The sequence below is a fragment of the Ursus arctos genome, unplaced genomic scaffold, assembly GCF_023065955.2.
Source record: "Ursus arctos isolate Adak ecotype North America unplaced genomic scaffold, UrsArc2.0 scaffold_31, whole genome shotgun sequence".
Taxonomy (NCBI): domain Eukaryota; kingdom Metazoa; phylum Chordata; class Mammalia; order Carnivora; family Ursidae; genus Ursus; species Ursus arctos.
This window is the reverse complement of record NW_026622997.1, coordinates 28,581,103-28,608,800: the sequence shown is the minus strand read 5'-3', so window position 1 is coordinate 28,608,800 and position 27,698 is coordinate 28,581,103. Positions and strand designations below refer to the sequence as shown.

The 27,698-nt window shown below is 41.1% G+C and overlaps 1 protein-coding gene, 1 long non-coding RNA gene and 1 other non-coding gene across 4 annotated transcripts; 1 reads left to right on the top strand and 2 right to left on the bottom strand.

Annotated features, from left to right (window-relative positions):
* The first annotated feature begins 417 nt into the window (after positions 1-417).
* Positions 418-5,442, top strand: LOC113243684 (HLA class II histocompatibility antigen, DP alpha 1 chain). The gene is given in 6 exon segments (XM_048225581.2): positions 418-503; positions 3,954-4,172; positions 4,174-4,193; positions 4,579-4,860; positions 5,292-5,413; positions 5,416-5,442. Coding segments are annotated over 6 exon segments (756 nt in total).
* Positions 5,443-16,506: 11,064 nt separating this feature from the next.
* On the bottom strand, positions 16,507-27,698 carry LOC125283579 (uncharacterized). Of its 2 annotated transcripts, XR_008956678.1 has the most exons (4): positions 27,447-27,698; positions 18,994-19,137; positions 18,458-18,559; positions 16,507-16,682 (listed from the first exon to the last, which is right to left on the bottom strand). It is a non-coding gene; the product is annotated as an uncharacterized LOC125283579 (long non-coding RNA). The 2 variants fall into 2 exon arrangements; XR_007191490.2 differs by lacking the exon at positions 27,447-27,698 and having other exon boundaries at positions 18,994-22,115.
* LOC113243908 (small Cajal body-specific RNA 20) lies at positions 25,292-25,416 on the bottom strand. The gene has a single exon (XR_003312245.1). It is a non-coding gene; the product is annotated as a small Cajal body-specific RNA 20 (non-coding RNA).

Sequence of the window (27,698 nt, the reverse complement as noted above, 5' to 3'; positions counted from 1 at the left end):
GGTAGGCTCCACACCCAATATGGGGCTTGAACTCACGACTCTGAGATTAAGAGTTGCATGCTCCACCTGACTGAGCCAGCCAGGAGAGGAGGAAGATGGTTATGATGTCCCTAGTGTAGTTTTTTTCCTCTTATTCCCAAGTCTCACATAGGTTGGGATTTTCTGGGTCACGTTGGTCCTGACAGCTCTCCCACCTCCTCTCCCAGTGTCTATCATTTTCTTTCCCAACCAGAGATGCCCCTTCTGAGGTTTTCTAGTTGGCTGAGCCACATTGAGCTGTTTCACTTCCACTCCTTCTCCCTCCACCAGATAGGGAAATAAGTCCTGGATTCAGAGCTCCTCCCAGCCCTGCTCTGCCTCATTGTCTCCTCACTGTCTGGTTCACAGTGGCCGCTGCAGGTGTACCTTGAAGACATAATGAGCCGGACCCAAGTCGTGATCTTGGGAGCCATCACCCTGGCTGCCCTGCTGAGTCCCCATGGAACTGAGGCCATCAGGGGTGAGTGCTCGGGTGGGCCAGAGAGGGCGGGGACTATAAGGAGATTTGTAGCCCATAGGTGCTGTTTTCTCTTGTTTCTCTTCTTTCTTCTTTTTCTGTTGTGTGAGGTCTTTTGCTTTTTGTCTTTCTGACAACAGTAAAACCTGTTTGTCGAACCCTGACCAAGGGCTAAATCTCATTCCATTTCACCACAGTCTGTTCAGGAGGGCGTTTATTACTTTCATTCTAGAAATGAAAAGACTGAGACCTAAAGAAATGTCTCATGAACCAACCCCATGTCACAGCACCAATGAGTGAGAGCCATGGCTCTGCATCTTCTGGAGAGCGTCTCTCTCTGTCGCTCTTGAATTTCAGTGGTAAACTTCTTGAAATTGGAGTCTTCAATGCCTGTTTTTGCTTTCTCCTGCTTCAGTCAGTCCTCAGCCCACTGCATTCTCCCTTTTGTCTCCTCACATCTCTGATACTGCTCTCAGCGTGGCCAGTAGTGGCCTCCTTACAATCAAAACCACTGGTCATGTCTCTGTATATCTTACCTGTGTCCCTAGTAATATTTGGGACATGACCACTTCCTCCTCCCTGGAATTTTTCTCTTGTTCTTTGTCTTTGAGAAGCACACTTTCTCCTTGTTTTCTTCCTACTTGTTAGTCCTCTCCTTTTCAGCTTCTTTTTAAAAAAATTTATTTAAGTGATCTCTACACCCAGTGTGGGGCTTGAACTCACAACCTGGAGATCAAGAGTCACACGTTCTTCTGACTGAACCAACCAGGTGCCCCCAGCATCCTTTTTTAAATGTCCATGTTTGTCAGGATGCATGACCACACACTCTGACCCTGCTATGATGACTTTGTACAGGTCTTGGATGACCCAACCCAAGCTTATAACTTCATCTACCATGAGTTCTCCTAGTGTCTGTCACTAGCCCAGTCTAGTTTGAGATCCATCCATTATTTCAACTGTCCTCAAATCAACTCTACTTTGTCCCCCAGAAATTCAAACCTATCATGTCCCCAAAAGAATATTTTATCTTCTCTCACTTCCTTGTCTTTCATTACTTTTCCTGTCACTGACTCCACAATCCTCCACGTTGCCTGGGTATCATGGACTCCTTCATATCCCTACTTCCACCATGGCACTTAATGATTCCTGTGGCTTCTCATCTCTTCACTACCATTCAAACACATCCTCCCATCTCCTTACCCTGTGTTACTGCCCCATCTACACCTTCATCACTTGCCACCTGCTTGCTGAAGAGTCCTACTGGTCTCGCTTGCAAATGAGCCTCTTCCAATCCATCTTCCCTACAGCTGCCACCTTCAAGTACAAATCTAATCGTTACCTTCTTGATTAAGATCCTTCAATGATTTCTCCGGGGCTATGGATCAAATTCAAACAACTGCAATTAACACACAAGGCAGGTCCCAAGGTAGCCCCTCCATACCCTCTGAGCTCCAGACTTATCCAAGGACTTGCAGTCCTCCAAGAAGTCCCATGCCTCTCTGCTCCTATGTCCCCTGCTAGAGAGGCCACTTTCCTCTTTTTCTGCTTTGCTAACCTCACATAAAGACCATCTCTAGGAAGCCTTACTTCAATCTCATTTTAATGATCTCTTTTTGCTCCCAAGTAGCATCCGCATACGCCTTGTGATAACACAGCAATGATGAAACCACATATATACAATCATCTTTTCTTTGTCTCTCTCATTCTTTGGATTTCAAGTAGCTTGAGGACAAGGACCATGTCTTCTGATTTATATCCTTAAGTGCCTGGAGAATGAAGATTCACAATAAAGCTTTGACTGAATGAAAATGAAAATCTGTAAGAGTGTAATTTGCTTCACAATGCATAGGCCTTTAGTTTTAAGAATTTGCAAAAACAGGGGCTCCTGGGTGGCACAGTGGTTAAGCGTCTGCCTTTGGCTCAGGGTGTGATCCCGGCGTTGTGGGATCGAGCCCCACATCAGGCTCCTCCGCTATGAGCCTGCTTCTTCCTCTCCCACTCCCCCTGCTTGTGTTCCCTCTCTCGCTGGCTGTCTCTATCTCTGTCGAATAAATAAATAAAATCTTAAAAAAAAAAAAGAATTTGCAAAAACAATAAAAATGAGATATTCTAAGGTGAACAAACTATGTCCATGTAGCCAGGTCTGTACTCTTTTTTTTTTCTTTTTTCTTTTTCCTTCATCTTCTTTTCTGTGAGTGATTTTCCCCAAGTATTCGCTTGAGACAGTGAATCCTGTCACTAGAAGCGTCCAAGGAGAGGATTAGTTCTCCACGTGTTGGAGCTGCAGGGAGAATCTTTGATTTGGGAGTTGGACCAGCGAGCCCCAGAGTGTCACTTCCTTTCAGTTTTCTCAGGGCCAAACTCTGTCATTTTTATTGTTTTGCTGTAATACTAATAGATATTTTTCTGTTGTCAATCCCTCCCTCTCTTTCTTTCTTTCTTCCTTTCTTCCTTTCTTCCTTTCTTCCTCTTCCTCCTCCTTCTGTAAAAGGTAGACTTTTGATAACTGCTTTTATCACCAGGTTAAGTCATGCAGTTACAAAGTAGTTAGAAATTTCTGAAAGGATATTTTTTTTTAAAGCTCATTCTCACATAAATAATATCTAGTACTTCATTGGGACACTACTGTTCAAACGTTTGCTGCTTCTTACACCTCAGGTAAAACTAAGATGCTATCCCGTAGGTGTTTCAAATCCAACAGCCTTTATTTCCAGGGGAAATTACCTTCAAAAACATAAAGTCAACAAGAATATTTGTGAATGCTGTGTGAATGATAACACTTTAAAATTTAATTTGCCTTAAATGAAGGTGTTGTGGACAAAATTACATAATCTACCATTTTTATTCTAAAGCTAAAAAAGTAACTGGAAGTCTATAAATGGCACTGAGACTCTGGACATCTTTTTATTTCCTTCACAATTTAAAAAAAATTCCACTCTGAAAGATTTTTATTCTGCTCTCCCCTCTCCCTCAACCCACTCTGTGGCTTTATCACTAATTTTATATGCCTGGTCCTACAAGGATTCTGAGATATTGTGCATGTGGGTGGGAAGATGATTCATTCTTGCTTCTACGAGGAGCTGTGCTACCTGGGGCCAGTTACTTAACCTCTGTGTCAGGTCCGTAATATGCAGAAGAATGCTTTACATGGGGGTATGAAGATGCAAAGAATAAGTTGAACACATAGTAAGTCCTCCATAAATATTATCTTATTATTGTGTTCAGTGTGATTATTACTGTACTGGAGTGATGGTTGCTTAAATTTTCAGGAACGAGGGAAACAACCTGAATTCTCAGTAAGTCATTTCTCTCATTGTTTCTTCCCATTTTCCCCCCATTTTTCATTTCCCATTCTTTGTGTTAATCGTTCATGTTATTACTGTTTGTTTCCTGTGTTCTGTTTACTTTCTTACATAACCACCTATTCTCCAATCTCCCTTTTTCTTCACGCAATGGGCCACGTGTCAGTGTATGCCGAGTTTGTCCAGACACGCAGACCCTCTGGGGAGTACATGTTTGAATTTGATGGGGATGAGCAGTTTTATGTGGACCTGGATAAGAAGGAGACTGTCTGGCAACTGCCAGAGTTTATTCATGCCTTCGACTTTGATGCTTGGAGGCGTGTTGCTGACATCGTCACAGCAAGGAAGAACTTGAACATCCTGATCCAACGATCCACACACCAGGGCCACAAATGGTACTGCTTGCTCTTGCTCATTTCTCCACACCCAACTACAGGGATAGGAGATTCCCTCTACTGCATAGAGAATGGGAGACTCAGATGTCCACTCATGAATGAAACTCTCCTCATAAATGAACAATATTCAGTCCATAAAACTGGGTGCTTCGGTCATCAAAGGAGTCATGTTCTTATTCAAGAACGAGGTTGGGCTGGGGGAGGCCAGTCAGGAGCATGAGAAGCTATGACTTTGATCTGGGAGCCATGGTTCAGGAGTAGGGGGATACAAAGGTTCGGCATGAGAGAGGTGGCCCCTAACCTGGAGAATATAGGGGTTAGGGTGGTGGAGACCTTTGAGATTCAGCCAAAGGCAGCAGACTTACCAGGTCCTGTCCCTTCTCAGAGCCACCTGAGGTGACTGTGTTTCCAAAGGAGCCTGTGGAGCTGGGACAGCCCAACACCCTAATCTGACATGTGGACAAGTTTTTCCCACCTGTGCTCAATGTCACATGGCTGTGCAATGGGCAAATTGTCACCAAAGGAATAACTGAGACTGTTTTCCTGCCCACCACAGAATTCAGATTCCACAAGTTCCACTACCTAACCTTCCTTCCCACGGCTGAAGATGTCTATGACTGCAAGGTGAAGCACTGGGGTCTGGACCAGCTGCTCCTTCAGCACTGGGGTATGGAGCCCCGTCCCTTTGCCAGCGCTGTCCTGACACCATCTTTATTTCCAGGATCCATCTCTCAGCAGCACCTGCTTTCCTTAATCTCATGTGTCTTATTGTCACTTTATCCAAACTTCACTGGTGATCTCACAGTTTCTAACTCTTCATACTCCTTTTTTTTTTTTTTTTAGATTTTATTTATTTATTTGACAGACAGCCAGCGAGAGAGGGAACACAAGCAGGGGGAGTGGGAGAGGAAGAAGCAGGCTCATAGCGGAGGAGCCTGATGTGGGGCTCGATCCCATAACGCCAGGATCACGCCCTGAGCCGAAGGCAGACGCTCAACCGCTGTGCCACCCAGGCGCCCCTAACTCTTCATACTCCTACACCTGAGGCCAGCTCTTGCTCTCTGTGCCTTTTAACTCTGTCTTTCCTTTGTGCCTCAGGGGCTCAGGAGCTGATCCAAGTGCCTGAGACGAAAGAGACTGTGGTCTGTGTCCTGGGCCTGGTGGCAGGTGTGGCGGGCATCCTCACTGGCATCGTTGTCCTGAAGACCAGGCGACCCGACAGCATCCCCAGGTGCAGGGGCTCCTGTGAGTCATCCCAGTGCTGGTACCAGGGACACAGTGCAAAAGAGGAGGCAGCCCGGTAGGGGTGGTGAATGGGAAGGAGAAACACTTCAACAGGGGCTCTTCAAGCACATGGTATTTCAGAATCACTGACTAGAGGAAACAATACACTGATAAAGAACATCGGTTGAGTTGCTTCCTACTTACCAGGTGGTCTTCTATATGCTTCTTATGTATTCACTTACTTATGTCTGGAAGTTGGTACCATTATTTCCCCATCATACAGAGGGGGAAGCAGACACGAAGAGGGGTGAAGGAGCCTGTCCAGGGTCACACAGCTTGAAAGGTACAGAGTTTGGATATGAATTCAGGCCTTGGGACTCCAGAGGCTCAGTCTTACCCACTATGTACATTATATATATCATCTGCACTCATTTTCTCTCTCCCTGACAATCTTCATAACCTTGATTTTCTTCTGTTGTCATAGTGATGTCTACGAACCTCCAATACTGTGTTAAACATTTGTAATTATAAAGGACATCCTACCTTTTGCATAATCTCAAAGGGAATGCATTTAATTTCTCCATAAATATATTTGCTATAGATTTTTGGTTAATAATCTTTACAGGTGGTAAAATTGATCAAATTGTTTATGCCATTATTGAGTCGAATTCAGTTGAAATTAATATGCTGTTCTTTTTTGGTTTACTGATTTTTTTGGATGGTATTATTGATATTCTGACATTGAGCCTTCACTGCATTCCTAGGTGTTTTGTGTGGTCTCAGCCTAGCCATGGTGATGCGATCAGCTAGGAATGCCTGAGGGCACTCACCTGGGTCCCTACTACTTGTGGGGAGTCCCTACAGACATTTCCCAGACAGGCCCTTGTGGTTCTTATGACTGCAAGACACTCTTCAGCAACAACTATTAGGGAACTTTGAAAAAAAACAAACAAACAAGATTTATTAGCTTATTATTCACAAGTCCTGGAGGGTACATGGCCTGCCCAGAGCCACACAGTGAAGTTGTGGGGGGTAGAAGAGACCTGGGGATCTGCCATTATTGGGGTTGAGGAAGGGGTGCCTCGGATTTCACAGGGTCACTCTTTATTGGTGAATTTAAAATGTAAGAACTGGAATGAAAGCGCGGGAAGGGAAAAGCAGGGTCACTCAAGCAGTCCGTTATCTCATCTAGGTCACCCAGGGCTTTCTAAAAGAGGAGCTTCATGGGGGGGGAAGGGGAACGCAGCCTGGCTCTTTATTCTTTATCTAGTTGTATATCAGGCAATATGGGTCTTTTCCATGGATATCTTTGAGATGGATGCCTTGGCAATCAAAAGCTTAATGTCAGGCACTTACATTACAATAAACTGATAGTCATGCACTTACACTATCCTAGTACAAATCTTATCTGATTGAAATGAACCATTTTTGTAATACATTGTTGGATTCAGTGACGTGGCTGACATTAATCCGTAATTTTCTTCTCTTGTACTATCCTTAGCTGGCTCTGAAAATAAAGATCACCAGCCTCACAAGATGATTCGGAAGGCTTTTGTTCCTTTCTGTGTTCTAGAATGACACGTTTAATAGAGGAATGATTTGTTTTTGAAATGTCCTAGCTGCCACATTAGGACAGGGGCTGTTGGGAAGGTGTTCTTTGCCTTCCAAGCTGTTGTCTTTGATGCTCATGACTCTATTTCAGGTTTCTATTACTCCCTGTAGTTTTGACCTTTTTATCTTTCTAGAAATGTATTCATCTAATCTAAATTTTCAGATTTATTGGAATAGAGTTGATCATAACAAACTTTTTTTCATTTAAAATGTCTGTGCATATAGTCGTTTCTCCTTTTCATTCTGAATATCCTACATTTTCCTTAGTGGTTTGACCAGATGGGTCTATTAGCCTCTTTAAACTTTCCATTGAATCAAACTTTGATTTTGTTTATCTTCCCTATTTTTTGTTCTCTAGTTCACTGAATTCTGCTCTTGTCTATATTATTTACATTTTTTTCTTCTGCTGTTTTTCTACTTTCCCATTCTCTTAATGGAAATGATTAGCACATTCGTTTTCAGGCTTTCTTTCCTAACACATTTGTTTAAAAGCTAGATGTTTCCTTCTAGGCACTACTTTTGATATACAGTTTTTCACTGAATACTAAGTGTTCCGTCATTTATATTTTCATTCCTGTGGTTATTTAATTGCATGTTTGGAATATATGGAGTTCATTTGTTTATTCTTTTTCATCAATTTAGAATTCAATTACATTATGGCCAAAGAACATATGTGACATTAATTTGAACACACTGGGGACTTCTTTGTGGCTTAATAAGTGTTGTTTTCATAAATGTGCCATGTGTGCTTGAAAACAATGTGCATGTGTTGGTTGTGGAAATCTCTATGTAGTTATTTGAGCCTTTTACTTGATTATTTAGATCGTCTATATCTTTATTTTCTTTTTGCTTCTGCTCTTAGTTTTTGAGGATATGTTAAAATCTGCAGTTTAATTTAAGATTTTCAATTTTTAGAGCCTTTCTCCACATGTTTCTGTCATTTGTCGCTCTTGTATTTTGAGGTTTTATTTTCAGGGGGATATATGTTCATGTTCATTACAGTTTCTTGCTCTAGGTTTTCACTGCCTTTAATTCTCTTTTGGCAGATGTGAGATTTTTTACCTCGGTTATCTTTGTTTATCTGCCTGAAGTGCCTTTTTCCATTATTTGTTCTCCCATTCCGTGGGCTGCCTCTTAGTTTTTTTGACTGTTTCCTTGGCTGCACAGAAGCTTTTTATCTTGATGAAGTCCCACAAGTTCATTTTTTCTGCCTTTGGAGATGTGTCATGAAAAAGGTTGCTTTGGCCGATGTCCTAGAGGTTGCTGCCTATGTTTTCTTCTAGGATTTTGATGGATTCCTGTCTCACATCGAGGTCTTTCATCTATTTGGAGTTTATCTTTGTGTGTGGTGTGAGAGAGTGGTCAAGTTTCATTCTTTTGCATGTAGCTGTCCAATTTTCCCAGCACCATTTATTGAAGAGACTGTCTTTTTTCCACCGGATGTTTTTTCCTGCTTTATCAAAGATTAGTTGCCCAAAGAGCCGAGGGTCCATTTCTGGGTTCTCTATTCTGTTCCATTGGTCTATGTGTCTGTTTTTGTGCCAGTACCATGCTGTCTTTGTGATCACAGCTTTGTAGTACAGATCGAAATCCAGCATTGTGATGCCCCCAGCTTTGTTTTTCCTTTTCAACAGTTCCTTGGCGATTCGGGGCCTTTTCTGGTTCCATACAAATTTAAGGACTGTTTGTTCCAGCATTTTTTCTTACTTAAAAAAAAATCAGCCTTTGCTTTTTAAGGTAACAATAACTTTTCAAAATTATTTGATCTTTCTTATTTTCCTCTTCTCTCTTAGATGTGTTTGTCTTTTTTAGGAGGTGCTTTTAAAAAAAAAAAGTATTTTAGGGGCACCTGGATGGCTCAGTTGGTTAAGTGTCTGCCTTCAGCTCAGGTCATGATCCCAGGGTCCTGGGATCAAGCCCCATGTCGGGCTCCCTGCTTCTCCCTCTGACCCTCACCCTACTTGTGCTCGTTCATTCTCTCTCTCTCTCTGTCTCAGAGAAATAAATAAAATATTTTTAAAAAATTTAAAAAGTATTTTAAAAGTGGTTTTTTGAATAGCAAAGCATCTAAGGTTGAAATGTTTGAGAGTATTCATGTTGTATTGAAATGACTGTGTGTTGTGGGTATACATTTTGGGATTGAAAGTTCTTTTTCTTCAGCTCTATGCAAGTAACCTTCCACTGTGTGCTGCTGTTGATAGGAATGATGTCTATTTATTCTTCTCCAGATGGATCTGCTCTTATTCTTTTATCGGTGGACCTGCTCTCTCTACAAGTGTTGACAATTTTCCTTTTGACTTTGGAGTTCTTACAGTTCTCTTATAATGTACTAGATAAGTGTGCTTTTTAAAGAGATATGTCTTTAAAAACTTCATTGGCCATCAATGTACCGTGTCAAACTAAGTTATTTCATCTTTCTATAAAGCCTAGAAATCTATTCTTTTTTTCAGACATTTCATCTCCTTTTACTCTTTTCTCCACTTTCTTCGTGTCTGATTATCAAGATGTCAGGATGTCAGTTTTGATCCTTCATGTCTCATAAGTTTTCTTTTCTTTTTTTTTTTTAAAGATTTTATTTATTTATTCGACAGAGATAGAGACAGCCAGGGAGAGAGGGAACACAAGCAGGGGGAGTGGGAGAGGAAGAAGCAGGCTCCTAGCAGAAGAGCCTGATGTGGGGCTCGATCCCATAACGCCGGGATCACGCCCTGAGCCGAAGGCAGACGCTTAACCGCTGTGCCACCCAGGCGCCCCTCATAAGTTTTCTTTTATATTCCCTATTGTTTAATCGTTCACACTGCCCTTGAGAGCATTTCTCAGTCTCACCGCTTGTTTATTAATTATTCTTCAGTTGCAGAAGTCCCACTAGTTGTTTCATCTAAATATTCTTTATTCTAACCATTATTAAAGCTCACTATTTCTGCTTGATTCGTTGGTTTCTTGTTTTGCTTCTAATTACTAATATCCTCCTTTACCTCTCTTTTTAAACCCTTTTACTGTGAACTAGCAGACATATGTAAGAAATACACAAAACATTAATGTACAGCCAATGATTATCAAGCGAACACCCATGTAACTAGTACCTAGGTCAGGGAATAGAACATTGCCAATTCCCCAGAGGCCCTCCTTAGGCCAGTAGATAATTTCTAAGCCTTTTAGGAGCTAGAAGCTCCTTTTACCCACATGGCCGGCATATGTCCTTATAAATAGGTCTTCAATACATGTGTCTGGTATAAGTGAGTAATATATTATGTATTAATGTCTACTTATTGAATACTTTCTACCTCCAAAGATTCCAACTCTTTTGAAATTAGATACATCCATGTGATTTGCTTTGGATAATGAAGTGTGAGAAGTGATGCATTATTTCCAGGAGGGATCATTAAGAGCCAGTATATGATTCAAAAAGGTCCATCAGTCTGCTTGGGAAATTATGGGAGCAGATGTCAAAGAAGAAGGTCTGTCAGCCTGGTTCCCTGAGTATAATTAGCAGAGGTACTTTGCTGTCACACTGGACAGGTAGCATGAGTGAAAACTAGACATCATGTGATTTGTACATCAGCACCTCCTATCTTATTTTTATTATATAAAATGCAAGGGAGCTCCTGGGTGGCTCAGTTAGTTGAGCGTCTGAATCTTGATCTCAGCTCAGGTCTTGATCTCAGCGTTGTGCAAGAAAAGAGAAGTGTTCAAAGAGACTTCAAAGAAGTGGAGAGGCAGGAGAGTTAGAAGAATATTTCATCACCTAAGCCAAGGGAGCAGAAATTTCAGGAACAAGGAAATAATTAATGAATGTTAGATGTTTATAATCTGGCAACTAAGGTAAGTATCCACTGGGCTAGTATTGAAGGGTTACTGGTGCCCCTTTAAGAGGAGCTTCACATATTGTGCCCAACTCCTACCACCTTCAACTTTCATCATCTTGTTCCTGGGCCTCACTGTCTTAGGAGTTCAGAGCACTGTGGAGAGCTGGAGAGTGAAATGACATCTCCTTAGGGTATCCTTTGACTTCTCACTGATCCTCCTCTGGGGGCAACACCATTTGCTGGGAAGACCACCTCCTGAAGGGTCGGTGAGGAAAGAAAATGAAGGAGGCAGGGGTAAATGGATGGAGTACGTAAAGCTAAATGGGGAGTCCTAATCCCACTGTGTTTGTCCTACTGCAGGTGACAATCCTCATGTGACAGAAGAGGACATAGGGGAATCCTCAGCATCAGATCTACTTTAAAGCTCCAATGACTCTGAATCTCTGTGCTCCTCAACACCAATGATTGATGTCCCCAAAGACCCCTCCAATTCCTGCCTGTCTGTGATCCTACTCACACTTAGCACCTGCAAAGGGCCTGATACATAGAAAGTACTCAATAAATGCTGAAATTTGATGTATGGTGACAATTTAGTACCGGATGGTCTATAGGCCCTGGTTTCCTCTGAGACTCCTCCCTATAGAGCATCATTTCTGAGTAATCCCAAGGACCAATAAATACCTGTGTGTGTTAGACATTTCTGGTGCCTTCTTTTTGACTCCAGGGCCTTTCCTTGGTCTCTGTATCTTCAGTTTCCTAGGAGCACATATCTTGGACCTGTAATGTGGATGTAGTTATTGCAGTTTCTGAGCCTGCCAGGTCTAGAGAATGTTTGCTATGCCCTGGGTACTTCCCTAGCCTATAATATGGGGTAGAGGGCACAGGATGGTTGGTGTCACTGTGGGGTTGAATTACTCTGAAGTATTCATCTCTTCTCCATCCTGCTGCTAAGATTCTTTGTTCACCCCCTTTTATTTCACCCAGCATTCTGACCACTTCTAGACTCTGACCTCCAGGGCTCCTCTCTTCCTCCAGGCTGCAGAAAAGATCCATTTTCTAGTAGACACACTGTTTTGCAGGAGTTTCCCATGGTAAAGTTGTTAAGCCTTTAGTCACTTAACGTCTTTTTTTAAAAAAAAGATTTTATTTATTTATTCGACAGAGATAGAGACAGCCAGGGAGAGAGGGAACACAAGCAGGGGGAGTGGGAGAGGAAGAAGCAGGCTCATAGTGGAAGAGTCTGATGTGGGGCTCGATCCCATAATGCTGGGATCACGCCCTGAGCCGAAGGCAGACGCTTAACCGCTGTGCCATCCAGGTGCCCCTAGTCACTTAACGTCTTATACCATGTCGTACTGTACTCTATCCACTAGTCCTCTACCTGCCCCATCCTGCCAGGCTTTGCTTTACTCCCCTCATATTTTTTCAAGGTCACTTGCGACTATCTTTGCAGATTCCAGTATATTATATATATTATATATATCCAGTTGGTTTACTGATGTCTGAATCTCAATTGTCAATTAAGGTCATGTTTCCCACAGGGTCCCTGGGCCTGGAGCAAAGTATGGGATATGGATGAGTATCTGTTTCAGATGAAGAATTTTAACATAAACTGCTCACCATTCTATTACACATGGTCTTGGTGGTAAACTGGAACTAGAAATTAAGAGGTGCTATGAGGATTTGATACAGAAAACTAGAAGTTATAATATTAAATTATGTATAAAGAGCAGCTTAAGGAGATGCCACTTCATGTTTCTTCCTTCCTCTCTTGTCCTTTCCTAATGTGCTGGACATGGATGTGGGAGTTCTGGACATGGGGGACGTGGGGGGGGATGGTCAGCTGCAGTATGTAACCTACAGGGCCTTAACCAAGCTTGTCCTCATCACCCTCCTCTGCTGCTCTGGCCAACACTGGTCATGGAATGAAGGTGCCTGCCTGGTTCTGTGGAAGGGCCCCTACCTGCAGCACTGACTCTACAGAGTGATCTTCAGATCTTGGACAATGCAGACTAACCATAATTTCTCCTTTCTGATCTTTGGTGGATGTTGAAATGTCATTTTGATGACCCCTTTGTGAGAACTTTGTCCCTCCAAAATCACTCCAGACCACCAGGTACCATTGTCCCCATCACGTGCACACCCCGATCTCCTTCTCACTCTGGTGAGAACAGCAGCTCCTACACAATGTCAGAGCCCCAAAGTCTTTCTAAGAGAGTGGGGCCACAAGGGAAGCCCCTAAGGTCATTCCCCTGAGCTGGATCCTCCAAGAGCAGCAGCTCTGCACTTACCTGGAGTGTCTCTGCTCTGAACCAGAGGGGAGCTCAGCATCACCAAGGACATCACGAGAGCTGCCATCCCTGGGACCCCAGCGATCCTCAAGACCACCATCCTGGAGCCTGGGAGAGGATGGGTGCTGAGAGACTTGCAGCCAGAGCAGCTCTCCCTCAATGTGCTCGCTCCTAAAATATTAGAGATGATGAGCTTGGACAGCCTTCCTTACCCCCTGGGTGTGGCCAGATTCTGAAAAAGGAACCAATAAGCAGGAATTGTTACTCACCAGACAGAAGTTTGGTGTAAACACATGATTCTTTAAGGTGTTAAGATTCACTGAAGACAGTATAAGGAAAGGGATCCTCATTTAGGTGAATCATAAGGTTTGACTGTTTATGTATTTTCCTCCCTAGGAACAGATCTTAAGGAATGTCATTCCCTCTCCATGGTGAACTCCGTCCCCCTTGCATGGGGACATGTTCTGGGACAGAGCAAGTCCTAAGCCGTGTGCTGAAGATCTAGGGGGATTAGACTCCCTACCTTTAAACTTTGGGGTCCATCCTTTCTTTGCATTTCAATATTTTTTGTGGGGGCAGAATTTGTAAACACCAAATGATCCCTTGCTAATTTACAGGTGGTTCCTGATTTTTTTTTAACCCACTGTGACTAGTTTCCTCTCATGTAAAATGGAGAATATTATGGAGACTATGTCATTGGTTTATTGGGAAATCTAATTGGGATAATAGTATTTGTGAATCTCTTAAAACAAAGCTTTGTACATAGTTAGGAAACAAGAAATATTCATTATTATACTACAAGGCTAACTCAAAACAGAAAAAGCAGTTGAATAAATACAATATACAGTTAATTTTAACAAATAAGTTCTATTATTTTGTTAATAAGTACCAAGGGCTTTTACTACATTCTACACAAATTTATATATATATATTTATATATATATTTATATAAATATATTTATATATATTTATATAAATATATAAATATCATATATTTATTTATATATTTATAAATTTATAAATTTATAATATTTATAAATATTATAAATAAATATAATATTTATAAATATTATAAATAAATATAATATTTATAAATATTATATATATATATAAATCTATAAATCTATAAATATTATATATTTATATATATATTTATATATATATATAAAGAATTTACAAAGCTGAGTTAATTTTACACTAAGTGGTTAAATATTAGAGAAATCTTGTATAAAGAAATAAAAATTTCAAGAAGAAATAAAAATAATAATCAGAAGTGAATTAATATTTTTTGCATTCTGATTACATGTCTGGAAACATCAAATTTCAGATTCCTCCAAAATTATCAAAGGAATGAAAGGGTAAAATATAGCATTACTTAATAACAATCAAGTGAATTCTTATATGATACAAAAAATCAACATGAATTATGAAGAAAATTATCCATTCACAAAAGTTACTACAAATAAAAAATACTCCAGGATCAATTTCAAAGACATATTTCCAATCCATCTCATTAAAAAGAAGCTGATTATCATGTCTCCATTTTTGTTCTCTTCCTCTTATCCCCGAACCCCACATAGGTTGGGACTTTCTCAGCCCTGTCGGTTCTCGCCTCTTTCCCAGACACTGAGATGCCCCTTCTGACATTTGCTGGTTGGCTGAGCCCCGCGGAGCTGTTTCACTTCCATCTCTTCTCCCTCCACCAGATACGGAAATAAGTCCTGGATTCAGAGCTCCTCCCAGCCCTGCTCTGCCTCGATGTCTCCTCACTGTCTGGCTCACAGCGGCCACTGCGGATGCACTTGGAATAGATAAGGGAAAGAAAAAACTTTGAGTTACGAGGGTTAAAGGAAGCAATGCATGCGCACGACAGGTTATGGGAGTCACGGTTGGTTGATTCGCCATGCTCAGGGCCTCTCTTCCTGGGCTCCCTCACTTAATCATCCCATCCTTTCTGCAGACCCCAGCTATGCTTACTCCTGGCTCCGTAACCCCCAAGTCTGCACCCTCAGCCTCGACCTCTCTTAGAAATGGGGAAAGCTGATCCCACCCAAGCCATGATGGGGAGGGGAGCCGCAAGAGAGGAGCAGGCAGAGGGAACTGACAGGGGTGGGACCAAGGGGGGAGCGAGATGCAGGAGCTGTTTGTAAGGAGAGAGGAGGCACCACCTCGGTGTGTCAGAGATCTTCTGGGCGCTCAGTATGTGCCTCAGGAGGTAATACTCCATCTGTATGCAAAAAGGACCACTGAGAACTTGACTTTCAGGATCATTTCATCTGAAACAGAAAACCCAAAATTACTTTGGATTGTAAAAGCAGACCCATGTTTAAAAAAAGAGAACCGCATCTACTGCTTTGAGCATTTTAACACTGTGTGAATTACTAGGACAGGAGGCCTGGATGGTCTGATATATCTTCTATAACTTGTTGCATTAAAAAGGCTAAGCCTATTTTGGTCAAGGATTATTTATCATTTATCAAGAAAAGGGTTTAAGTTTATTACATTATATTTCCAATTTTAAATTCTTATCTTAATTTGATTTCTTTTAAAAAAAGATTTATATATTTATTTTAGGGCGGAGGGGCAGAGGGAGAAGGAGAGAGACGGTCCTCATGCAGATGTCTGGCTGAGTGGAGAGCCTGATGCAGGGATCCATCCCAGGACCAAGATTGTGACCTGAGCCAAAATTGAGAGTCAGACGTCCAGTCAGCTGAGCCACCCAGCGCCCCTTAATTTGATTTCTTTTTTTTTTTTAGGTTTTTTTTTTTTTAAGATTTTATTTATTTATTTGACAGAGATAGAGACAGCCAGTGAGAGAGGGAACACAAGCAGGGGGAGTGGGAGAGGAAGAAGCAGGCTCATAGCAGAGGAGCCTGATGTGGGGCTCGATCCCACAACGCAGGGATCACACCCTGAGCCGAAGGCAGACGCTTAACCACTGTACCACCCAGGCGCCCCTGATTTCTTAAGGGTAATGGTAAAACACACTCTTCCTAAGTTATATGTTGAATCAGTGCTGTGTGAATATAGGTCATATAACACGAAATTCACCATCTGCTCAACCTTGAATAACTAAGATTGGTCCCAGACCTACAGGGATAAAGGTAGCAAACACAAATCACTATCTTTGGGGCAGCCCAAAGATAGAGAGTGAATTCAGAGGTGGTCCATTCCAATCTGCCACCTTTCCCAAGAGTTAGGATATCCCCTTTTCATGCTTTCCATCTTGCCTGTGTATACACAACAATGAACTTCTTCATGAACTCCTACTGTTTACCAAACCCTCAAACAAAAGCAATGGTGGAGATGACTTGGTGCATATTCTTAAGAGAAAACAGACAGTAACATTGGCTTTTTATTATTTATGGAACTACAAGAAGGGAAATTGTGCATGGAATCCACGAGAACAACTATAGAAACTAGTTTCAGAGCAATTACTTGGCAGTAACATCCTCTTGGGAGCCTGAAGTCTGTCCCAGAACCAGCCTCTGGGACTGAGGAAAGAGAAAAATGCTTGTTCCAGGGCTCATGCAGGTCTTTGGGTCAGATCAGGAACCCTGCGGAGGTCAAAGGAAAAGTTATCTCAGGTTGCTGACTTCTCTTCCTCTAAGCCCCAGGAAAGAAAAATTTGGTGAGAGACTGAGTCTTAGCCTGATGAAAAGTAAGAGTTTTTCTTGGCTTCCTTCATCACTGGAGCAAAGTAACGCTCATTTTCCACACTTGCTAACTGGCTGAAGTTGAAAGAGAGGTTCAGGCCTGAGACCCTCTTCCTAGTAGATGCCTCAGAGTAACCGTGCAAGGAGAGGGCTTTCTGCAACCCATCCCCCAAGAAAAACAAAGCAGGAGTATTACTTGGTTTTCAAGATCCTCATTACATGAAAATGAAAGGAGAAATGGGAATGTATTCAGCCATTAAAAGCATCTTAGACAATTAGATGAACTTTTCCATCTCACTCCCATTGCCCCGGTGGGGTCACTGGGAAGTAAGGCAGGGGCTGGTTGCAGACTAATCCGTTACTAAATGAACTTCAGCATCATCTGAGCAGCTGCAGCCCCCATGTGTCTGGTTGGGATAAGATTCCAGCCTGGGAATTTCTCTCTCCCTCCAGGCCATTTTTGCTCCCTGACAGTCTGATTTCAGTGGCCTCCAGGACTCTCTGGCATTGCTTTTCCGTGTCCGTTCCTTATCACGGAAGATGGGTGAGTAGGTCAGGGGAAAGCAAACGTCAGCCACCTCTCAGGTTTTCTTACCTTTCTCGCTCCTCATATGCACTAAGATGCCCACTACAAGGAAGATAAGCCCCAGCACAAAGCCTGAGATTCCAGCCAGTGTTTCTCTGGGCAGAATCAGCGTGCCTCTGGGAAACACAGACTGGGGTCGGTCTCACCTCTACCTGCTGCACCCCCTCAGGTACTGTCTGAGATTCTGGGGCTTGATGGAGAATACCAATATGAAGGCTATGAGAGATATATACCTTGGAGAAGGAGGAAATTTAGAAAGGACCCCCAAGTTCTGGAAATTAGGCTGTGACTTCAAAAAGGACACGCATACTAATTCTGGTAGCTGCCTCTCAAAATAACTCACATAAGCTAAAAGACCAAAGGCGGAGAACAGTTTCCATGTGTGAGGGTAATTCAGGAAGGTTTCTGAGTTTCCTAGGTTTTCTGACAAGAGCAGAGATCTATGAATCCTTATCATCCCCTAGGTCAAGGTGGCCAAGTCTCTGCTGCCCCAGCTCTGAACTATTCTCAGGGACTTCTCTAGGAAAAAGATGGGGGTAGATATGAACCCAGTGTATAAACACAGGACAAGATGAGTGGACCCTAGAGCTAGAACATCCCCTGTTCTTCAGAATTTGGAGCCTACATGGTTATTAGGGAATAACTCACTCCACTCCACAGTGACAGGACCATCCAGGCTGGGGTGCTCCACTTGGCAGGCCCAGCCATCTCCCTACTGTCCCTGCTGGAGGGTCATTGCCAAAATCACCAGGATCTGGAAGATCCAGTCTTTATTATGGATCAGGTTGGTGGACATAACCCTAGCTGTTTTCCTCCTGTCCATTCAGGAACCAGTGGGATTGAATGTGGCCTGGATAAAAATATGTCACATGGTAGACAAGAAGGTTGAGATGCTGTAGGGGTCCGTTCTTCAAAGGGGAGGTGTTCACTTTAGGCTTTACTAAGAATTGTAAAGAGAAAAAAAGCAATGGCATATAAGACTATTATTTCTTAGACATTTTTGTTATAGAGTTGATTTCTAGATGTTTAAAATATAAATGATATAATTAGGCTAGTAGATATGGGTGGTACTGAACAGATGGAAACAAACCTTCAAATGGAATATTCATGACCTTGAATTATATAATAAGGACTGAGAAGAATGGGAGGGAGACAAGGCAGCACTTTGTGGCACATTTAGCAGAAATTTTAACTGTAAAAAAAAAAAAAAGAAATTTTAACTGTAAGTCAGTGAGTAATAGCCTTTGGACAAAGAATATATAACCAGCTGTGAAATGACCTATGTTTTCAATGTTCATCTTGATTAAAAGGATGAAAAATTTGCTCAAATAATTTCTTAAAATTAAATATACAGACAATAGCATTCTCTTGTTATATGAATCTAATAACTTTATTTTTTTTAATGAAGGAAATTAAGCAAGTTTGATATGACTTATTCTTTAAATAACTTAAACATTTTTCTACAAAAATCCAAAATCTTCATATTTACAGTGATATCCCCAAACCCAGTATTCTGAGCACCTAAATGCTTCATCAGTAGGCATACCCGTCCTTAAGTTCCTCTTTTGCAATATGTCTTCTCAGGTTCCTTGAAGGATCCCACAAATAATCAGGTGTTATCTGTACCTCCACATTTCTCTGCTTGGTGTCCCTCTTCTCCTTCAGCTTCTGTGCTGTGCATAGGTCAATTTCCAAGTGCAGTTACTTCTTTCAGATATCTTCCACCAGCACCCTTCCTCCCTCCAGAGGGCAGAAAGTGTCCATGTGCCCCTAGAGAAAATTCAGAGCAATTTCCCAAATCAGAGAGCTTCTAGATCCTTAATAATTTAATTCTTCCTTTTCTACTTTGTGCACAAATACTCTAGGGTACAGCCGGGTCAGGTAACTATACCCATGGCCGTTGTTCCCTGTGATATTTTTGTCTTGTGCATACTGGGAAAGTGAGAAAATATCCCAACAAAACTAAACTGAATGGGTGTGCAAGCACTTCCTGCAGCTCCTCCCCCTGGCTCAGCACAGAGCAAGCAGGTGATAAAACCCAGCTCCCAGCTTCTCTCTGGAAGGAATTAGACTGCACATCTAGCATCGTGACTTTTCTAGCTGCTGACTGAGGGTCTGGCTTCTAACTAGCCTGTCCATAGGAGAGGGCCTGGAATTTGCTAGTCTCCTGGGGACAACAGAGAACAAGCAGTGGCTTTGAATAGGTTTATGGGCTCCTCCTATGGCTCCTTCTCCCCCAGTTCACTTCAGTGATAAAGCCCAGCATCCAGCTTCTGCCTGGAAGGAGCTGGACTATACATCTAGCCTCCCAACTTTTCCAGGTGCTACTGGAGAGACTGGTTTCCAACTCACCAGTCCCTGATAGCTGACAGGGCTTGACATTCATTAGGCCCCTGGGAACTACAGAGAGCAAAGCAATTGTTTAAAAGTATGTGGTCTGAACAAGCATGCAGACATTTTTACAGCTCTTCTCCTTGGCTCAGTGCAGAATGAGTGGGTGATAAACTCTAGCTCCCAGATTGTCCCTGAGGAAAGAAGGAATTGGATCATATATGCAGATTCCAACTTTTCCAGCTGCTACTCAAAGAACTGGCTTCTATCTTACCTGTCTCAGGGCACTGACAGGACTTGTCACACTCTAAATTCCTGGTGGCTGCTAAGAACACAGACAGTGGTTTGGAAATACATAGAAAGATCTGAAAGACACCCATAATCTTTGGTTGGGATGATTGGTAAGGGTCTTCTCCTATATGAGGCCAGTCCATGAAGACTAGGAGAGGTGGCTGTTTTGTCTAATGCACACACCAACACAGAGCCAAGGAAAATGAAGAAACAGGGAAATGTGTTCCAAACAAAAGAACAATATAAATTTCTTGAAATCAATCCTAATGAAATAGAAATATATGATTTACCCAAGAGAGAATTCAAAAAAATGGTCTTTAAGACGCTCACTGAAGTTAGGAGAGCAATGCATGAACAAAGCCAGAATTTCGACAAAGAGAAGAATTTAGAAGTATCAAACAGAAATCATAAAGTTGAAGAATACAATAACTGAACTGAAAAATTCAACAGAGGTGTTCAAAAGCAGAGTAGATCAAGTAGAAGAAAGTATCAGTGAAATTGAAAATGAGTCACTGGAAATCATCCAGTCAGAGGAGCCAAAAGAAAAAAAGAATGAAAAGAGTGAAGATAGCTTAAAGGACTTGAGACATCATCAAATGGACCAATATAAACATTATGGGAGTCTCAGAGGAAGAAGAGAGACAGAGAGACAAAGGGGCAGAATGCTTTTTCAAAGAAATAATGTTGAAAACTTCCCAAATCTGGGGAAGGAAATAGGCATCCAGATTCAAGAAGCCTAAAGAATATTAAAGAAGATGAACCCAAAGAAACCCACACTGAAGTACATTATAATTAAATTATCAAAGTCAAAGACAAAGAGAGAATTTTCAAAGCAGCAGGAAAAAAGCAACTTGTCACATACTAGGAAACCCCAATAAAACTATCAGTAGATTTTTCAGCAGAAACATTGCAGGCCAAAAAGAGCTGGATGATATATTTAAAGCGCTGAAAGAAAATAAATCCTGCCAACCAGGAATGCTATATCCAGCAAAACTGTCCTTCAAAAATGAAGTGAAGATAAAGGCTTTCTCAGACAGACAAATGCTGAGGGAGTCCATCACCACTAAGATCTGCCTTATAAGAAATGTTAGAAGGAGGTGAAGCGAAAAGATGCTAACAGCAAAATGATAACTTAAAAAAGTATGAAACACATTGACAAAGGTGAAAATATAGACAAATATGGAATGCTGTATCACTGTAACATTGGTGAATAAATCGTTTTTTAATTCTAATGTAAAAGTTAAAAGACAAAAGCATTAAAATAACTATAACTAAAATCATATTAATGGATATACAATATAAATAGATGTAAATTGTGACATCAATAACATGTAATGGGGGGTAGGGGAGAAATAAAAGTGTAGAGTTCCTGTACGCAAGTGAAGTTAAGTTGTTATCAGCTTAAAACAGATTATTATAGCTGGAAGATATTTATATAAGCCCCACTGTAACTACAAAGAAAATACCTATAGAAGCCACATGAAAGAAAAAGAACTAAAACCTGTCAATACAAAAATAAAATAAAATAAAATAAACAAACACAAAGGAGGACAGAGAAAAAGAGGGACAAAGAACTAGAAGAAAAACAGGAAACAGTTAACAAAACAGTAATATTAAATCCTTCCTAATCGGTAATTACTGTAAATGGAAATGGTTTAACTCCCCAATCAAAAGACATAGTGATTGAGGGGATAAAAAATCCAAGATCCAACTATATGCTGTCTATAAGAAACTTACTTTTATTATTTTTTTTAAATTTAAATTCAACTAGCCAACTTATAGTACATCATTAGTTTCATACATAGAGTTCAATAATTTATCAGTTGCATATAACACCCATGCTCATCACATCGCATGCCCTCCTTAATGCCCATCACCCAATTACCTGGTCTCTGCACCCACCTCCCCTCCAACAACCTTCAGTTTGTTTCCTGTAGTTAAGAGTCTCTCATGGTTTTTCTCCCTCTCTGAGGACTTCCCATTCTGTTTTCCCTCCCTTCCCCTACAGTCCACTGCTCTGTTTCTTATATTCCACATGAGTGAAACCATATGATAATTGTCTTTCTCTGATTAACTTATTTCACTCTGCATAATACCCTCCAGTTCTACCCACATAGAGAAACTTACTTTAGATTTAAAGATACACATAAACTGAAATGAAAGAATGAAAAAAGATATTCCATGCAAATATTAACCAAAAGAAAGTAAGGTAGCTATAATTATATCAGACAAAATAGACTTAAAGCAAAAAACTGTCTTTAGAGACAAAGAAGGTCATTACATTAAGATGAAAGGGTCAATTCAATAGAAAGATGTAACAATTGTGAATATAAATGCACCCAACATCACAGCACCTAAGTATACAGAGCAAATATTGACACACCTGAAAGGAGAAACTGATGGCAATACAGTAATAGGAGGAGATTTCAATACACTTTCAATACTGGGTGGAATTTCCAGACAGAAAACCAATAAAGAAACAGTGGAGTTAAACAACACTATAGAATAAATGGACCAAAAAGACACCACACAAAACATATTCTTCTTCTCAAGCACACACAAAACATTCTTCAGGATTAAACCACATTTTGGGTCAAAAAAACAAGTTTTAACAAATTTAAGAAGATCAAAATCATACCAAGTATCTTTTGCAACCATGATGGAAAGAAAGGACCTCAAAAACAGTGAGAAAATGGGAAAATTAACAAATAAGTGGAAACTAAAGTCCACACTCTTCAACAACCATTGGTCAAAAGGGAATTTAAAAAATATCCTGAGAAAAGGAAAATGAAAACATGACCTACTAAAACTTACGGGATGCAGCAAAAGTAATACTAAGAGGGAAGTTTTTAGTAAAAAAGAAGAAAGATTTCAAATAAACAACCTAACTTTACACCTTAAGGAACTAGAAAAACAAGAACAAACTAACCCCAAGTTAGTAGACAGAAAGAAATATAAAGCAGAAATAAATAAAATAGAGGATAGAAGATAGATGATATCAACAAAACTGAGAGTTGGTTTTTTGAAAAGATAAAAAAATGATAAACCCTTAACTAGACTAAGAAAAAATAGAGAAGACTGAAATAAATCAGAAATGAAAGAGGAGACATTAAATGGATGCCATGGAAATAAACAAGATCTTAGGGAGCTTTATGAGTAATTATATGCCAACAAATTGGGTAACCTGGAAGAAATGGAAAAGCTCCTAGAAACATATAACAAGATGGAATCAAGAGGAAATGGAAAGCCTGAACAGACCAATAACAAATAAGAAAATTGAAGGAGTAATTAAAAATGCCCCAACAAAGAAAAGCCTGGGCCCAGAAGGCTTAACGGGTGAATTCTATCAAACATTCAAAGAAGAATTAAAACCAATCCATCTAAAACGCTTCCAAAAAATAGAGGGAACACTTCCAAACCATTTACGAACCCAGCAATACCCTAATACCAAAGCCAGACAAAGACAATACAAGAAAAGAAAACCACAGACCAATACCCCTAATGAACACGGATGTTAAAATACTCAATAGAATATTAGCAAATCGATTCAACAGCACATTAAAAGGATTATACACCATGACCAAATGGGATTTATCTGTGAGATGAAAAGATGGTTCATTATGGCAAATCAATTGACACACCATATTAACAGGATGAAAGGTAAACATGATCCTCTCATGATAGATGAATAGACACAGAAAAAGCATTTGACAACATCCATTTGGGATAAACACTATCAGCAAAATAGATGTAGAGGAACTCACCTCAACACAACAAAGGCCATATATTAAAAGCCCACAGCTAACATCATAATCAATGAGGAAAACCTGAAAGCTTTTCTTCTAAGATCTGATACAAGGCAAGGATGCCCACTCTTGCCACTTCAATTCAACATAGTACTGGAAATCCTAGCCAGAGCAATTAAACAAGAAAAAGAAATGAAAAGCATTCAAAACAGAAAGGAAGAAATAAATTTATCTCTGTTTTCAGATGACATGATCATATATGTAGAAAACTCCACAAAGACTCAACAACAACAAAACTATTAGAACCAATAAATGAATACAGTAAAGTTGTAGGAAACAAAATCAATGTATGAAAACCAGTGATGTTTCTATACACTAACAATGAACTATCTGAAAAGAAAATTAAGGAAACAATCACATAGCAACAAAAAGACTAAAATACTTGGGAATAAACTTAACCAAAGAGATGAAAAATTTGTCCACTGAAAATTGTGAAACATTGATGAAGGAAATCAAAGCAGACACAGATAAAAGAAAAGATCTCAATGTTCATGGATTGGAAGGCTATTGTTCAAATGTCCAGACTACCAAGGTAATTTACAGATTCAATGCAATTCCTATCAAAATCCCAATGGAATTCTTTACAGAAATAGAAAAAATAATCTTAATTACATGAAACACAGAAGACCCCAAATAGCCAAAACAATCTTGAGCAATAAGAACAAAGCTGGAAGCATCACATTTCCTAGTTTTTTTTTTCCCACAGAAAGTGGTTTATTGACTTTAGAACAAAATAAAATGCTTTCAGAACTTTTATTAGTGAGGAAAAACTGTTAGAACGTGAAAAGTTTTCTAAAACGTTATTTTGTCAGCTGATAAAGTAGGCACTTCAACACAGAAAACTTCCTATTTGCAACTGTGTGGAGTCGGAGCTGTCCAATTAGATACAGCTAACAGCTTGCAAGTGGGGCTTGCACTTGCAGCCGGTGTACTGAGTGGCAGGTCTGACCTCTTTGCCCTGATGCCTGTGGTGCTCCTTCTTCTCCAGCACCCACTCACAGCTCTTCCTCACCACCCCATGCCTCACAATCCTGTATGGGACTCTATGCAGGAGGCAACTCTGAGTGGGTGGATGGAGTGGATTGGCAATACCGAAGCTAATCCACACGGGGAGAAATGGTGATCCTTCCTGAGTTAGGTGGCCTCGGATGCCCCTTCTACAACAGAAGTCCCCACTTTTGGACACCCTCTCCTCTCCGAGTGATATCCCCCGGGGCCAAAGAAGTTGTTTAGTAGGAGAGCAGGAGGTGAGAGGCCCCATTCCCTCGCAGACATCTTTGTGGTAGATGACTACTTGTTTACGTGTGTTTGTTAGCTGTTGCCTATGCGGTAGGCAGGGGCCTAAGCTACTTTTGGGGCAACACAGGCCAGGATCAGCCCATGAGAGCCTGGCACTATCTAGGGGGAGCCAGAGGCCCATGCTACCACTTCAGACCCTAGTGTGGCTGTGGGGCTGGCATGCCACTATAGACCAAGTTGGGGCTCCCAGCAACTCCAGATGTCTGAGGCAGGAAAACAAGGCTGCCAGCTTGTGGCAGCCCTGACAATGACAAGGGCTGATCTTGGCTTCCAGCCCTGGCTAAGAAGAAAAGGGACCCTCCAGCCCCATGGGAGAGAGGCCTGCCTAATTTCAAAATACATTACAAAGCAATCAAAACAATATGGTACTGGTATAAAAACAGACATATAGGCAAATGGAACAGAATACAGGGCCCAGAAATAGATCAGTGCATCTATGGTCAATTGGTCTTCAATAAGAGTTTCAAAAACACAAAATGGGGAAAGGAGGGTCAATTGTTGGGAAAATTGGATATCTTATGCAGAAGAATGAAACTGGGCCCTTGTCTCTCACCATATGCAAAAATCAACTGAAAATGGATTAAAGACTTAAACATAAGACTTGAAACCATAAAATCCTGGAAGAAAACATAGGGGGAAAAAGCTCCTTGATGTATGAGGAGAGATATCATCTCATACCTGTTAGGACGTCTATTATCAAAAGACAAAAGATAAGTGTTGCTGAGGATGTGGAGAAAAGGCAATCCTTGTACATGGTAGTGGGAATGTAAATTGGCATAGCCATTATGGAAAACAGTATGGAGGGTCCTCAAAAAATTAAAAATAGAATCACCATATGATTATGTATATATAAAATATATTATTATATTATACATAATACATATGTTAATTAGCTATATAGCTAACATTATGCAGTAAAATAAGGCAGACACAGAAAGACAAATACTGCATGATCTCACTTACATGTGGAATCTAAGATAGTTAAACTCATAGAAGTAGAGAGTAGAACGGTGATAACTAGGGGCTAGGGGGAGGTGGAAATGGGGAGCTGTTGGTCAAAGGATAGAAATTTTCAATTATCCAAGATGAATAAGTTCTGGAGATCTTACGTACAGCGTGGTGATATAGTTAACAATACTGTATTGCATACTTGAAATTCGTGAAGGGTAGATCTCAAGTGTTCTCAACACACACACACAACAACTCTGGCTACCTTGTGAGGGGTTGGATATGTTAATTAGCTTGATCGTGCAATCATTTCACAATGTATACATATATCGAAACATCAAGTTGAACACCTTAAATATATATAATTAATATATATAATTCCTATTTGTCAATTATACCTCAATAATATGGAAAAAAAAAATCTTCAGGATCTGCCAACTCTTACCTGGCTACATGGGAACCAGTAGGGAGCTAATTAAAAATACAGATTTCCAGACCTCACCACCCATGCAGGATCTGAATCTCTGGGCAGTGATTCTGCAGAATCTGTGCTTTAGGGAAGATTTCTAGGAGACTCTGGTGAGCAGGACTTGGGACCCGGTGGCCTGGAAGATAAACCCCAACTCCTTAGGCTGGCATCCAGCACTCTCTGCTGTCCAGCAGCTGATCACTGCTAGACAAAATAATGCCATTGAGCAGACCTGTGACCCTACAAAATCTTGTATAAGGTCCTCAATAATTTACCATTCCTATGACTTGTCTTTGGGCATTTCTCGCACCTAATTACCTTAGCAACTTGCCTTTTAAACGATGTCACTTTCTTAATTCCTACCCAATTTGTCCACCGTCTCATTCTTAGCAGACGACCTCGCCTTCCACTTTCCCAAGAAAAGAGGAAACAAAAGCTGTCACACACACAGCCTGTCCTTTCTCCCACCCTTCATCCCTTCCTTTGTCTCTGTGACAAGAGTCCTTGTTTTTGTTCACAGCTCACTCCTCCACCCCTCACTGCTATTATCTCTGGTCTCCTCAAGCTGGTGTACTCAGGGTCCTCCTCTGTACAACTTGACAGAAAGAAGCCTTCCACAGTCTTCTTGGCTCTGCACACACCTCAGCTCTCTTGGTCCCTGTATACTCAGACATCCTAAAAGAACAGCACAATTTAGTTCAAACTCTACTCTGTACCAGCGATGAGAAATCAAAGACAAGTCAAAGGCCATCTCAGCCCCCATTACTTCTCAGCTCGTCCTAGTCCTGCTCCTGCTCTCCCCAAGTCTCCCTGATTTCCAAACCCACATTTCAACCTGCCTTTCCTTCATCTTTTGAAGTCATTGCTACCATTGGTTTAGGTCACCCTCTTAACCTCAGTTTCTGGAACACTTCTCTGTCCATCTCTTCTAGTACCTGCTCTTCGCTTTCAGGTTTCCTTCCCAGGATCTTCTCCGTTAGCCAGCATCACAACCGTCCAGGTTCCTGAGGTTCAGTCCTTTTGCTCTCATTTCCCGGGATCCGCTCCTAAACGATCTCAGCGCCCTGTCGTGGGCTTCAGACCTTTATAGTAACCGTCCACCTGGTGTCCTTCAAACACCTCAGACCCGTCTTCCCCACCAGCGTCCTTCCTACATCGCCCGGAGGCGGTGCTGTGCTGGGAGGCTC